Source organism: Notamacropus eugenii, chromosome 5 (assembly GCF_028372415.1).
Source record: "Notamacropus eugenii isolate mMacEug1 chromosome 5, mMacEug1.pri_v2, whole genome shotgun sequence".
Taxonomy (NCBI): domain Eukaryota; kingdom Metazoa; phylum Chordata; class Mammalia; order Diprotodontia; family Macropodidae; genus Notamacropus; species Notamacropus eugenii.
This window is the reverse complement of record NC_092876.1, coordinates 329,093,364-329,108,123: the sequence shown is the minus strand read 5'-3', so window position 1 is coordinate 329,108,123 and position 14,760 is coordinate 329,093,364. Positions and strand designations below refer to the sequence as shown.

The 14,760-nt window shown below is 37.4% G+C and overlaps 1 protein-coding gene across 8 annotated transcripts in view; it reads left to right on the top strand.

Annotated features, from left to right (window-relative positions):
* Positions 1-14,760, top strand: part of ARMC8 (armadillo repeat containing 8) — a 135,371-nt gene that overhangs the window by 87,352 nt on the left and 33,259 nt on the right. For all 8 annotated transcript variants that reach the window (XM_072613557.1, XM_072613558.1, XM_072613559.1 and 5 more), the window contains 2 exons: positions 12,200-12,282; positions 12,585-12,666. In XM_072613557.1, the coding sequence (XP_072469658.1) occupies positions 12,200-12,282; positions 12,585-12,666 (165 nt within the window). The remainder of the gene's footprint in view (positions 1-12,199; positions 12,283-12,584; positions 12,667-14,760) is intronic.

Genomic DNA, 14,760 nt, shown 5'->3' with positions numbered 1-14,760 from the left:
CTTTATTTTGAAGAGGACTTTTTAATCTTCTATTTTATCATGTCCTCTTAAGTGATTGCTGCTAACATACATATAAAACCTAGGCGTTTTTTGAGCCTCAATTTCAAGACTTTATTCCTTCCATAAGGACTTTATTCAGATGAATGGATGAACTTTACAACTTAGTCTATATGCTTAAAGCCAATACCTTGGATTTTTTGAAGTTTTTACCCAGTTAATTTTATTGAGACAATACATTCTGGTCTTAGCTCTGCCATTGCTAGCTGTGTGACCATGAGCAGATAACATTCTTTGTACCTGTTTCCTCAATTGTAAAATGTGGGGATTTGTCTAATCTTTAAGGTTCTTTCAAGCTCTAAAATTATATGATTCTCTATAATCTATTTGTATTCATTATACTTTGATTTGTGATGTGATCGCCTTAGAGGTTATATTACTTTAAAAGAATGAACTGGGAGCCAGGAGACTTGACTAAGATTGTGTCTGCCATTCCCTTCTAGCTAAACTATGTGATCTTAGCCAAGTCATTTAACCTCTTTGGGCCTCAGTTTCCTCATCTTTAAGGTGATAGATGAACTCTAAGGCCATTTCCCCGCTTAAAATTGAAATCAGTGAAATGAACCTTGAGGTTCCTATAAAGGTAAGTGTTTTAAATGAGTTCCTAAAACAGGATAAGGTTCTGAAACCTTTTGAAGTCTGAGGGCTTTTGTCCTATAGAGTAATAGAAGTGAAAACAACAGATAATAATGTTTTCATGATTACAAGTATTCTGAAAGAAAATAAAAATTAAATATTTCAGAATTGGTTAAATAAAAAACAACCTGAAAAACTAACAGGAATTTTGACTTTTAAGCGCAAAGCATATTGTTTAGGTTGGTGATTTTTACTAGTATGTGTTTAATAAAACATCTAAGAAATACATAGATTTTACACATAAAGAAAAGTTATTGAAAATGGGATCCCTATTAGATTCGTAAATCTTAAAGTAAAGATTGACTTGTTTGGATTTTGAGGAAAGTTTTACTTGGAATCGAACAGATGAAAAAGTGAGCATGTGGCTGTGGGCTTTCTGATAATCTAATTTGTTACTGAAAGAGCAGTACCATTGCTACCTCTACCAGGGCAACTGTTTCTTTTCTAATCTTTTTATCCCCCCTATATCTAGCACAGGGTTCTACACACAACATGTGCTTAACCAATCTATATTGAACTGAATCATTCTACAGTTAAAATATGAAGTGTTCTGGGATTCCATGGTATTTGTTTCTAGCCAGTTTCTTGTAAGGTTTCACTCTGTATTTGCCAGCACAGTTGGTAGTAGGGGAAGGAATTAGGTGCTAGCAGCACCAGGGTAAGAGAGTCTGTCTTCCTAATGGTACTTATCTGTGATCAACTAGAATGGGCTGATATCACTTTGTGACATGGTATCATTAGCTCTCTGTAGTTCTCTTGTCAACAAGTTGACCATTGTAAATTGCAAGAACAGCCAGTTGTACCACCTAGGAACTGCCTACTTTCTAAAATAAATAAGCTACATTCATTAAATGTATAGGTTTTGGAGCTAGAAGGGCCTTGGGGATCTCGTAGTTTAATCAGCCTGATCATCTTACAGATGAGGATGGATATCTTTGTCCAGAGAGATACCTTTCTCTCACCTTTGAGACACCTTTCTCAGGGTAGCTAAGCAGCATATATAGAGTCGAATTTTACTCCAAAGGCTATGCTATTTCATTGACACCATGCTCCTACCATAGTTACATGCTCTGACATAGTTACATTATTATTTTAGATTTTAGAAATCTAATTTTCAGTGGTGACAGTAGTTTTGATAGGAAAAGTGAATAGAGCAAAGAAAAACAGAAATCATGGTCAGTTTCTGAGGCGTATGAAGCAGGAAATGAAATAGGAACAAGCAAGACTCCTGTGTATCTGATCTATCATACTGTATTATAGGCTGTATATCACCAGACAGGCTTATCTTCCCTTTAACTTGGCCTGGATGCACCAGGCAGAAATGAAACAAGCTACAAGATCGATAAGTGGGTTAAGGGAAAGGTGGTGGGCTGAAGCTACATAAATACAGTTCTATTGACTTTTAAATCAACCATGCAACAATTTGTACAATCAGGAGGTAACTTGAGGGATGAATTATGGGACATTTTTGTTCTACAATAGTGTTACAGATTCTAGCAGCATCTCTTATTCCAAATGAGGTATATAGCCTTTCCCTATTGTGCAGGATGTTATAAAAGAAAGAGCATTAGATTCAGACCTGAGTAAAGTCTTTAATGTACTAAGTACTTGTTGTGAGGCATTGGACAAGTTATTTAACCTCTCTGGGCCTCTATTTCTTCATATGTCAAGTGAGGCTGGGGATGGGGTGGGGATTTGAACTCTATGATCTCAAGTTTCCTTCTAGCTCTAAGTGTTACAAATCTATATGGCAATTTTTTGGCCTCAAGGTGTTCTGCTATTTCTCTTCATCAGAAGCTACTTCAATGAACTTCATTCTTCACCAAGATTGCTTTTCCATGAAATACCTAGATATAAATCTAGTGAATGTATATAAATTAAGATCTTGCAACTCAGCAAATATTCTATATTCTGTATCCTTCACTTTTCTTCATCCTATCAATCCCAGCTTCCTAAAGAGAAGACTATGACTTTAAGATGCTTAAGGGGACAGCCAAAAAAAAAAATGAGGGAGAGAATAACCATTTATTAAGCACCTACTGTGTGCCAGATACTGTTCTAAGCACTTTACAGATATTAACTCATTTGAACATCACAACAACCCTGAGAGGTAGGTGCTATTATTATTTCTATTTTACAGATGAGGAAACTGAGGCAAACAAGTTAAATGACTTGCCCAGAGTCATACAACTGATGTCTGGGGTTGTTTTTGAACTCAGTTCTTCCTGATGCCAAACCGAGCTATCCTCTGTACTACCAGCTGGGAAGGAGTGAAACAAATTTCCTTCTTATCCTAGAATAGGCTGTCCAGAATAAGAGACATTAAGTTAGTTGATCTAAGAAGGAGTATGACATTTTGGACAAACTGCTGGATTTAGACTCAAGAAAGCCTAGGTTTAAATCCCACCTCCAATAATTAGTTCTGTGACCATGGGCAAGTTACTGGACCATTTAAGTCTTTTTCTCCCTGTTTGGTGAGGATAATGAAGAATATAGTACCTCCTTCACTGGGTTATTTTGAAGATTAGATGACAACGTATGTAAAGCACTTTGTAAATCCTAAAGTGCTTTATAAATGACAATGATTATTTTTACTCACTTCCTTTGAGCATTTTCTCTGAAAAGTTCTTAAATAAAATATTTATCTTCTGTGAGAGAGCCTGGCAATATCTGGAACCTTCTGTGGTCATATGTTTACTCACGTTTGTGAGGAAAGGGCTTTATAAACTATTTAGCACTACATAGGGCATGAGTTGTTATACTGTGTTTAAATACAAAATGAACAAATCTCTAAATGGTGTATAGGAAAGAAGTTCTTTTTAGAAAGTTGCTTATGTGGTATCTATACCACTGAATCTATTTTCAAATCCACATCCTTGTACTCTCAAGAATTTTGTGAGGTTTATTTTATGTCTAGGAAGGAGAAGATGAAAAGGAAATTGTAACTTCCCAATATGAGCAGATTCTCACCATGCCTCAGACCAAACATCCACTCCTCCTATTTCTTCTTCTGATCTTCCTGTTTCTAGGGATAGCATCCTAACGTTCTAGACACCCAGGCACAAAATTTCAAAAGTCATTTTTTACCACTTTCTCCTCCTCCCGCATACCATAAGTTGCTAATGTCTGTCAAATCCTAAAAGTCCTTTTGCAGTTTCCTTTGGTGTAAGAAGGCTAAAGAATCTCCTGAGTTCAAATCCAGCCTCAGACACTTAATAGTTGTATGACATTGGGCAGGTCACTTAACAGTTGTTTGCCTCAATTTCATCTATAAAATAGGAATAGTGCTTACCTCCCACAGTTGTCATGAGGATCAAATAAGATACTGTTTGTAAAGCACTTAACATACTGCCTAGCACATGGTAGGTACTATATAATATCATTATTATCTCCCAGGGAAAGCTCTGAAGCAAACCAACTCTTACCTCCTATAGATACTACTATTATATCAAATGATGACTATATCCCCACCAGGTCATATCCTCTCCAAATCTTTTAGCTTTGTGCTCACATCCTTTTGTAGACCACTAGAACTATGCATGACGTTATAGCTACAAAGCTGGATCATCTGGTGGCTCTGCATTTGACAAGATGTGGACAATGCTAGTTTTCTGTGACACCTGTTCCAAGATAAAATTCTTTGACAGAAGCTGTAGGGATTAGTGTAGCTACTATCAGCATCCTGGAGGTTATGAAAGAGCTCATCCCTTGCCTAATCGCATACCATTAATTGAGGAGTAGTTTATCAAAACTAGTCCCATTATTTCTACAGAGACCCTACCTATATTACTGGCAGGTGGTATGTTTTGTTTTCATGGGGCCATCTTTCAGTGGTTATCCTAGTCTTTCTGATTTTGAAAGATCTGCCTGGAATTGATGGGCTTGCATACAGCTAGGTGTGGCCCATTCCAGTCAAACCAAAAGAGTTAATCAGATGCTTGAATATTATTTAAGGTCCCTCTTGAGGTACCATCAGAATCATTAGTTTCCCCTCCCCTCCTTGTTCTCTTGAAGTTCTTATGTAATTGAGTCTCCATGCTTTTCTAAGTCCAGCCCTTCTACACCAATTGTTTTCTCCTTCAGAATGTCTCATTACATTGACCCTGTTGTGGGATACTAACAGTAGCCAGGTGGGACAGTCTTCTGCACATGATCTGTGTTCTGGTAGCCTGAGAATGCCAAGTAGGCTTACTAAGATAAGCAGACTACACACATCATATGGAGTGCCTATTTTTTTTTTAATTGCTGGTTTCTTGGTGGGTTTGGGGGTTTTTTTTGTGCCAAAGCCAGCTGATGGAGTGATCTTGTCTGACACAAGATATGGCATTCCATGTCTCTAGTCATCCCTTCTCTATTGAGAGGAAAAAGGTGTTTATCAGTTTTATAGAACTGAAATAGCTCATGGGAGTTCATCAGTTTGCTTTTTATTATTATTATCTATATCATGAAGTTGTTATGTATGGAATTCTCTTTATTCTACTTTCTTCATTCTACATTGCTCTAAACATCTTCCCATGTTTCTTTGAATTTTTCACTTTGTTACTTTGTAAGGCACAGTAATATTCTATTTCATTCCTGTACTACAACTTGTTAAGCCATTCCTTAATTGATGGGTGCCATTTTGTTTTCACTCTTTTGCTACTACAGATAGTGGTGCTTTGAATAATTTGTTAGTATGAGACCTTTCTGTCACTTACAAAATAGAATACAATCACTGAATCAGAGAACATAAATGATTTAGTGACTTCCTTTGAATAATTCTACATTGTTTTCTAGGATGGACCAATTCAAAGCTCATTTTATTATAGGTAATGATGTTTGTCTGTGCCTTGAATTTCACCATACCAATTGCCCATGCATAATACTCACAAGTAGAGTTTACTCCCTACCTACAAGCTTACCTTATTCAAATATTAACACCTGCTCCATGTATTTCTCCCCAAACCCTTTCAGGATAACCAGCCCTTTCCCTGAATTGTCCTACTCTCATCCCTGCCCTTTGCCCCACAGTGAGTAGAGGCAGGAAAAAGTATCATGTTTACCAGATGCTCAAGTCTAAGGAAGTCTGAGGACAACTGTCTTACTTGAAAAATCAGTGGGATGTACATCTTGGCAGGTTGATTCATACTCATGAGCAGATTTATTCAAGACTTCCACTCTAGCTACTACCCCCAACAAACTAGAACCTCAAAGGTTAGAGTATCTGTCATAGAGAGAAGTACTGTGAGATAATTCCCAGTAAATATTGTAATAGTCTTCAATATTTACTTGCAATTCCCTGATCATCATTTATCCTCCCTCTCCCTCCTATTCCTTCTTCTAACTATCCTGTTTCTGTTAACAGCACTATTATCATCTAAAACACACATGTACAAAACTTTGAAGTCATTTTTAATACTTCCCCTTCAACTTTGCATACCATCAATTTCCAACTTCTGCCAAATCTGCCAAATAAGTATACTTTGTTGTAAAGTGACTGAAGGATCTCCTGGGGAGAACCTTAAAGCAGAAAGACTCCCATATCCTCCAGGTGCTTCTGTTATTAAATCAAGCAATGACTGTGTTCTCTGTGCTCAGGGTCACCCACAGCCTTGCAGTCCTTAAAAATTATTTTGTGTAGGCAGCAATAGACACTTACTATTAAAAATATTTGGGAGCATCAGAACAGAAGTCTCCTTCTTTGTATTTGGTTATTTTGGACCTAACAGGCCCCACATGTTCTTTAAAACATGACTTGGGAATAAAGTGGTCTAGGTCCTGTTGCCTCCCCATTGTGCTGCTCTACCTTCCATTCAGCATAAATACCAGCAAAGAGAATAGTGATGATAGACTTTTACTCCCATTTTGTATTGACATCAAATTTGCATTTCCTCATCACCTGTGACCAAAACTCTATGTATTCTATCAGTCAAAGCAAATACTTTCTTAGTACAAATGCTAACTTTCCCGTCATCAATCTCTAGTGACTTAGCACTAGCCCTGAGAATAATTCCTGATGCCCTTAAAAAGGCCCAAGGAATCTCAAATATATACAACTTTCCCCATCCCCAGCAACCTAAGGTTTTTCATCTCCTTTCCCATTTGGCCACATAGCGTCCTTTGTCTAGAATCAGAGTTCAGGCCTCCCTACTAGTGTTACTCTTATCCTCTGACCTATGTATCCTTATCCTAACTGACCTCCTTGGATTTGACTTTTGACTGTTCAGACCTGCCATATCTACCAGAATCCTCCCAGTTAGCTGGATACCTAGTCTTGAACCCCCTTTGCTAGACCTGTCTTGTTGCCCGTGTTGCTTCTTTTAGCTACATTATAACTTTGGTGTTGTTTCTGTTCTCATCAAATATTATACAGAATTGGAATCATTATTTAAAGCTCTCTCTGCCTCGTTACAATATACAAAAGATGACTCTTTGTTTTTAACCCCTCAAAGGTTTCAATTATCAGTTCTAGCTTTGGAAGGAGGAGGATATTAGCAACTTTCTGAATTACAGAATTATGTATTCTTATTATTGAATTGTGAGAGCTTCCAGCAGCTTAGAATTAAAATTGCTTATTTGACTAAATTATTTCAGAACTCTTGTGACCTGCTTTCAAAGAGGAAAGGATATAAATTACCCAATTCTCATAAAATTGCTTGACCCACAGTTTAACAATTCAGTGTTAAATGTCTTTTATGTGCCAGGCATTGTGCTAAGCTCTGACAATATAGAGACATAAACAAAATAGCCCCTTCTCCCATGCAATTTATACCTTTTCTTTCAAATTATTATTTTAGATTACTGCCTCTGGATTATTTGCTTCCTCTTCAGATGAACATTTCCTCATTTTACCTCCTTTTATAGCAATAATACCCCAACCCTGTGTCAGAGTAATTTCTGAAAGGAATGATGGAAGAAAGAAGGAAGGGAGAGGGGGAGGGAGAAAGAAAAAAAGGAAAGAAAATGGGCACATATTACCTCTTCCTAGATTTACCTGTTAAGCTATCAGGTCTCTTATTGTTCAAAAGCCCAGTATAATCTTATTGGATTTGGCATTGAACAAGGAATTTAGGAGAGTTGTCTGAAGTCCTAAACTCAGCATAAACTTAGGATACTTGTAGTCTCAAGAAGAAGGCTCATGTCTCTTTTTGATTTAGGAGATTCCCACCTCATAGAATAGTTGTTCTGTTTTCTCCCAAAGAAAAATTTTCTATTTCCCCAAAGCCTGAGAGCTTAACTTTGAGTAAATCAAATTAACCCAGCTATAGTCTTCAAGGTCCAACTCAAATGCTGCTGCTTTCATGAAACCTTTCAGTGCTGAGTAGAGCAAGACTCCAATTCAGAAAGACCTTGGTTCAGATCTCTCCTGGCAAGTCACCTAGCCTCTTGGAACTTCGATTTTTCTCATTTGTAAAATGGGGATCTTAGTACTTGTAATACCTATCCCCAAAAGGTTGTTGGGAGGTTCAGAGGTGATAATGTATATAAAGTCCTTTGAAACTTAAGATATGTACAATTATCTTTATTATTATCATTAGTCTAGATCTGTGATTTTATAAGTGTAAAAAGTATTCCAGGGAGGAAACTTCCTCCTTCAGTTGCAGTTCTGCAATTTTTACCTAACTTAGAGTTGTAACCAGCTTGCCTGGGATCCCACAACTATTATGTAGCAGAGGTTAAATTTGAATCCAGCTTCTCCTAACTCCAAAGCTAGCTTTCTGTCCACTACATCATACTTCCTAGTTTTCATCATCATCATTATTACCAACAGTGGTAATAACAATAAATCATTGGATTTTTGTGACAAGAAATAAAGCTTGTCTTAAGCTAAATGTAATTCTGCTAATTCTGTGAGTACTAGAGACCTGTGGGTCAATTTAAAGTAGAATTCACTTTACCACCCTCTACTGGTTCCAAGGGTTTGTCTAGGACATGGGATTTGCATTTGTTTCAATGATATTTCCCACTGTATATTTCTTACAGAACTGGACAGTTTGGTCAAAATTGAACATTAAGGAAGCCTAGGTACTGACAGAGTGATCATATTCTGTCCTAGCATGTCCTATAGCATACTAATCTTTGCTTTCAGCGCAGAGTAGAGGGATCCTCAATGTGGCTGCCTGATTTACTGAGAAAAGTACTGAACTAAATCAGGAAACCTGAGATCTGACTTTGAGTCTTCTAGTTGGATGATCTTGCACTAGCCATATAACTTCTGAGCTTTGTTTCCTTATCTGTAAATGGGAATAATACTGTCAGCCATCGTCTTTGTGTCCCTTTCCTTGACTGTTTCTTTGTTACAAGAGAAGGAATCTCCTGAGCAAAGTGTTTGGTGCAGGAACAAGATGTTTTTATTTTTAATGACAACAACATTTTTTTAATTGTAAAGCTATTCCCCATGATAGTTGTGAATCCAATGATGTAATATATGTGAAAACACTTTTGAAATTGTAAAGAACTATACAACTGTACAGTGGTATCAATATTGTTCCTGTTACTAGCATGAGTCTTATGACTATTGGGGTCTTGACTGAATTCCCCTAAAAAGCATTTGAAATTGGGCCAACATCAGAAAGATCTTTGTTTTGTCAGTTGTTGTCAGGTCCTCAAAGTACAAAATTTAAGCAAGGATGTTCTATGTCTTGTGGTTAGTCACAAACCATACCTGACCTTGCTCTCTTTTTCCCTCTCCTATCCAATCTAGAGCTGGACAAAGAGGGATACCAACCACTCCTCATGGAGTAAGACTAATGTATCTCATTAATATGGGGTCCTAGGATTTGGAGTCAAGAAGAATCTTGGAGATTATGTGGTCCAACCCATGCATTTTGCAAATTAGATAGCCCAGCCCAGAAAAGTGAAGTGATTTGTTCATGAGTACACAGGTGGTATGCAGTACAGCCAAGATTCAAACTCAGGTCCTCAGTCTCCAAATCCAGCCACTTTTCTGCCACACTCTACTGCCTTTTAACATATTTCTTTTCCTTCCAAGTGAATCCTGTTAAAAAGAACTACAATTCCAATTCCCCAAATGAATGGACTGTAGAAGGGCTCTAACTTTTCTCACACCTTTGCCCTCTAGCTGACAGAACCCATAGGTTTTATAGTACTTGCACCTTGGTTAGCCGTTAACCCCTCTTGAGTCTTCCCTATTTCAGGCTCTGCCTGACATCATACTCCAGTTATTATTTTCCAGGGAGCAATCTTATTGATGTCTTATCCTTAATCCTGAAAGTTTGGGATTTGGGGAGTACCCAGCTTTTTTCAGGTAAAGCACTGCTGGCTTAACCCCTATTGGCAAGTGCTTTGCCTCTCTTTGTTTCTTGACTTTTCAGTTACATAGACTTGGCCTTTTATTTCAAGGCAGCCTCCTTTCTTTCTGACTTTTGAAGTTCTTATGCCATTGGCTTTTTCAGAACCCAGCTCCTTAACCAGATTATGAATATTGTGCCGATAGCGACCATATTATTTACACTTAATTGTGCTCCACCTAGCAACCTATGTAATAGATACTATTGATTTTTTTTTTTTAAATAAGTGGTGGTGGTAAGAAGGATCAGGAATGTCTGGAAAGTGTGGGAAGTTTTTAGTAGATAGTAAGTACTCTTTATCACAGATACTTATTTGAATACTAGAATACTGAGGAAACAGATTGTCTGCCCTAGAGCTCAGGGTACATGAAGAAAATAGTGTGAGATAAGTCTAGAAAAGTAAATTAGAGACAGACTGTAGTACTAGACTAAAGCTTTAAATTTGTCCTAAGGCAATGAAGAGTCATTAAACATTTTTAGCAGGTGAATGAAAAGGTCACATTGTTTTTGGAAATTTATTTTGGCCTCTTATGCATGACGAATCATGAGAGATTGTAGTCTAGCAGTTCAATTAGTAATCTTCCATGTCACCAAGTGACAGGGAACTGAATTAAGCTGGTGGCAAATCAAAAGGGAAAATAAGAAATGGATGTAAAAGATACTATAATGGAAGAATCTGTATAGTTTGGTTACTAGCTGTTGAGGAAGAGGGAAGAATCAAAGGTTGCTATAATGTTTGGAGACTGACAGCATGCTGTTTCACAGGAGTAATTGACTTATGGGGAAATGTTGGTACAATTATAGACATGTTAAGTTTAAGATCCCTGAGCAAGAACTAAATAGAAAGGTCCTGTAACTCACTGGAAAAGTGAGAATGATATTCCACCAAGAAACATGTTTTCCCAGTACCAGAAACTTTTTCAGTCTCCTCCAACAACTGGACTTTTCCTTTACAGAAAAGGAAAGGTGACAGCATGCAGAATATTTCTTGAAATTTACAACTATTTACCATCACTAAGGTAAAAAGAATTTAAGGCTCCACTGGAATACTAATATATTGATTCATCTCTTTCCCTGGTACGTGTATCTTATAGCTTATACTTAATGTGCTATCTGCCCAGGTAATAGATGAAGTTTGAGTTTCAGCTTTTGAGACCAAATGTCCTCCCCAACCTGTCACTATTCCCCTTCTACCCATACAATGAGTATAGTGGGGAAAGTGGTGGATTGAGTTAGAAGATCCAAACTCTTTCTGCCACTAACCACCTGCTTGACCTTGGGCAAATAACCTCACCTGTCTGGCCCTCAACTCAAAATCTGCAAAATGAAGGAATAGGAGAAGAGGATTAATAAGTCCTCTTCTAGAGGTAACATTCTATGAGTCTGTAACAGTCCTTTCTCTTCCTATATTCCTTGAATGTTCTGTTATTCCCTCTGAGCCACCCACTTTTCCCTCCGGACACCAATTAACTTCTTGGTTGTATCCACCAGAGCTAAAAGTTCCTACTCTTTTAACCAAGATTATTGGGGACAGTAATTTTCCTTTTATAAGTGTGAGTTACCATCGTTGTAAAAGACTGTGGCAAATACTTTTGTAGAAGTTGTGGTTAGTATTTTCCAGGTACTCAACAGGACTAAGGGCTTCAGTGAAAGAAGACAGTAGTTAATTTTAAAAAACAAACAAATATATGCTTGGTTTAAATGTCGAGAAGAAAGTAAGCTCCTGATCAATGTTAGAAAATCTTCCACTCCACAGGACGGCTTGGGCAGGAATCTGTAAATCTCTCTGCAGAGTCTGTGTTGTTTGTTCCCTTTCATGTTTGTTGGTCGAATAGTAATTCACCAAACTAGAAATCATTTTCATCATTTGTTTTAAAGAAGAAAAAGTCTTCGATGGCGATAAGTGAGATGTCTCTGTATTCTTCATGCTGTTTATTGTCTGAAGTGTTTTTATTTTTCTAAAAACAAAGCCTGCCCTGTGTCTGTCATTTCTGATGGTAGATGATCATAATTGGTAGATGTACCTTTCTGATGTATCGCTAAGGTCCAGTACGAGATTGCTGTATGTAAGGTAAAAACCTTTACCAAAAAGCAGCATTTAAATTGTAATGACCATTTAAAAGAGGGAGGAGGGGGAGAACTACTAACACTTACAAACATTAAATAAATTGTCAGCTTCATGTTGTTATTTATGCAGAATTAACCTTTTTCTCCAGATCATTGAGACTGAAAATATGATGGACCGAATTGTGAATGCCTTGTCTGAGTCTAGTATCAAGGTGCGGTTAGCTGCAGTCAGGTATGAGCTTTAATGGTCTGAATAAAAATCATTTGCAGTATATTTAATTCAGTTAACTTTCTGGTCCTTCATGAAGTACGAAACCAAATGGACTGAACTTAAGCTCATGTAAACTTTTAAATGCAGTATGTAACATTAATGGAGAATCTACTTCCAAAAGTACTTGAAGTGTTCTGAAGTGGTTAAATACTTATGTATGTGTTGTCTGCAATATGTTAATAGCTATGAAACCCACAATTGTTTGTGTTTGAGAAGTAAAAGTTTGATCCTTGTGTGAAGCTAATTTTGATTATTCTTTGTAGATGTTTGCACAGTTTATCCAGGTCTGTGCAGCAGCTTCGAACCAGTTTTCAGGATCATGCAGTGTGGAAACCTTTAATGAAGGTAAGAGAGAGGGAGAAAGGCTTCAAGCATGTGCCATTATGCCTGCCTTTGTAACAGGTCATTTTCCCTGCCCACTTGGACTATTTCTTTTCGTGTAGGGTCTTTTGAATAATCAATATGTTAAAATGTGGCATTTGATGATGCATCTAAAACAGACTGTTTCCAAGGTCAGCAGTTTGTACTTACATATGTTTCTGCTTCATCTTCCTTTACTATTTAAAGTTTTAATTTTCTGTTTGGGGTTACATAGCATACTTAAAATTAGCTAATGTTTTTCTTAGTTTTGATGAGTTAAAAAGGAAATTAATTTGCAGTTTGTGCATGAGTAACCTAGACCTTTGTTGCGTAGTCTTTTACCAACTGTCGGACATTTTGAAAACCTTAATTTATTTTGGTGAGGAGCTGCAATAGTTACACATATTATAACATATCAGGTTTGTCATAATGCTCTACGCAGAATACCGTTACTTTTATGACTTCCTGGTCTCATCGTTGTAGTCACTCCTACCACTGTGTAATAGTTATAGTAATAATGATAACTAACACTTCTGTAACACTGTGTGTAGGCACTGTGTGGAGCATTTTACATTTATTGTCTTATTTGATCCTTACAACAACCCTGCAAGGTAAGTGCTATTATTATCTCCATTCTACAGTTGAGGAAATGGAGGCAAGCAGACGTTAAGTGATTTGCCCAGTGTCGCATAGCTATTAAATGTCTGAAGCCAGATTTGAACTCAGGCCTTCTTAACCACTGGCCTAGTGCTCCATCTACTGAGCTGCCTAGCTGCCTAAGATCACTGACTACCATATGTTCTCATTCCATACAATTTTTGTCCAAGTCCTTCCACCATTTTGCAGTATAGATTTTACCCAAGACTCTGAGAGGCCTTCCTTTAGGTCTTTTAATATTTTGTTGATAAATTGTTAAGACTCTGTTCATGATTTATTATTTCTTATTCTTGCTATACAACTAGAATTTTTTTCTCTTTGATATTTTGTATGCCACTTTTTGCATGCTAGTTATTGTGATGACATGTTATAGCCTATTTACAACCACTGTGCATTTTCCATTGCTCTTTGAGGTTATCAACAATTTTTATTCTTCAGAGCTCATGGTGTTCCAGAAATTGAAGCCATACAGGGCCATTTGCAAAATATTAGAATTCAGAATATGAGCTTTGGTGCCAGGGTAATAATCTGGGCACTATAAATTGTTTATCCACTTAGTTTTTCCTGTGTGAATGATTAGACTTTTCCATTGAGTGGTTCTGGATCTCATTGAAGAGGTCCTTTCCTGTCCCAGGACCCAATACAATCAGTACAATGTCACCTGCAAAGAAAAACACCAAGAATGTGACTATGGTAAGTCAGAAAGGATCATAGAGTTAGTGCTGGAAAGGATCTTAGCTATCATCTAGTCCAACCTCTGCATTCCCCACAAAGAAACTGAGACCCAGAGAAATTGGATGTCCTGCCTCAAGGTCACACTTGATATTAAATGACAGAGTTGGAACACAGGATCCTTCCATTTGCTATTAAACTACCCAGATACAAACAAGGCTGCTCCCTCCAGATTTCAGTGGCTCTGCTCATCTCTGATGAGGTTAAGTTGATCAGGAAACCTGCAGGACTCACCCCTTTAGAATTTGTCTGTTATTTGTTTTTTATTTAGAAGTGATTTATTCAGTGCATTAAGGTTGCAGCCCTCTGCATAGATGGGCTTATGGTTTGGCTGAAATCGCCATTCATTACAGAGCCCCTTGACTCTAAACCAACCAAATAGCTGTGTAATTCTTTAGGAGCTGGCTATATTGCTTTAGTCCATAGAAAAGATCTCCCTTATTGTTGGAATAGATGCTTCCTAGTCCTCTTCATTTCCATACAAAGCCAAAGTTGTTGTCCAGTATCTGTTAGAGGAGACAAGCTACAATTCCATTGGTAATACTGATAGAGGTAACATTTAGATAGCACCTGAAGGCTTGCCAAGCACTTTACATATGTTATCTCATTTGATCCTCACAGCAATCCTGCATAGACAGTGCTATCCTTAGCCTTCTTTTACAGTTGAGGAAACAGTCTTAGAAAGGATAA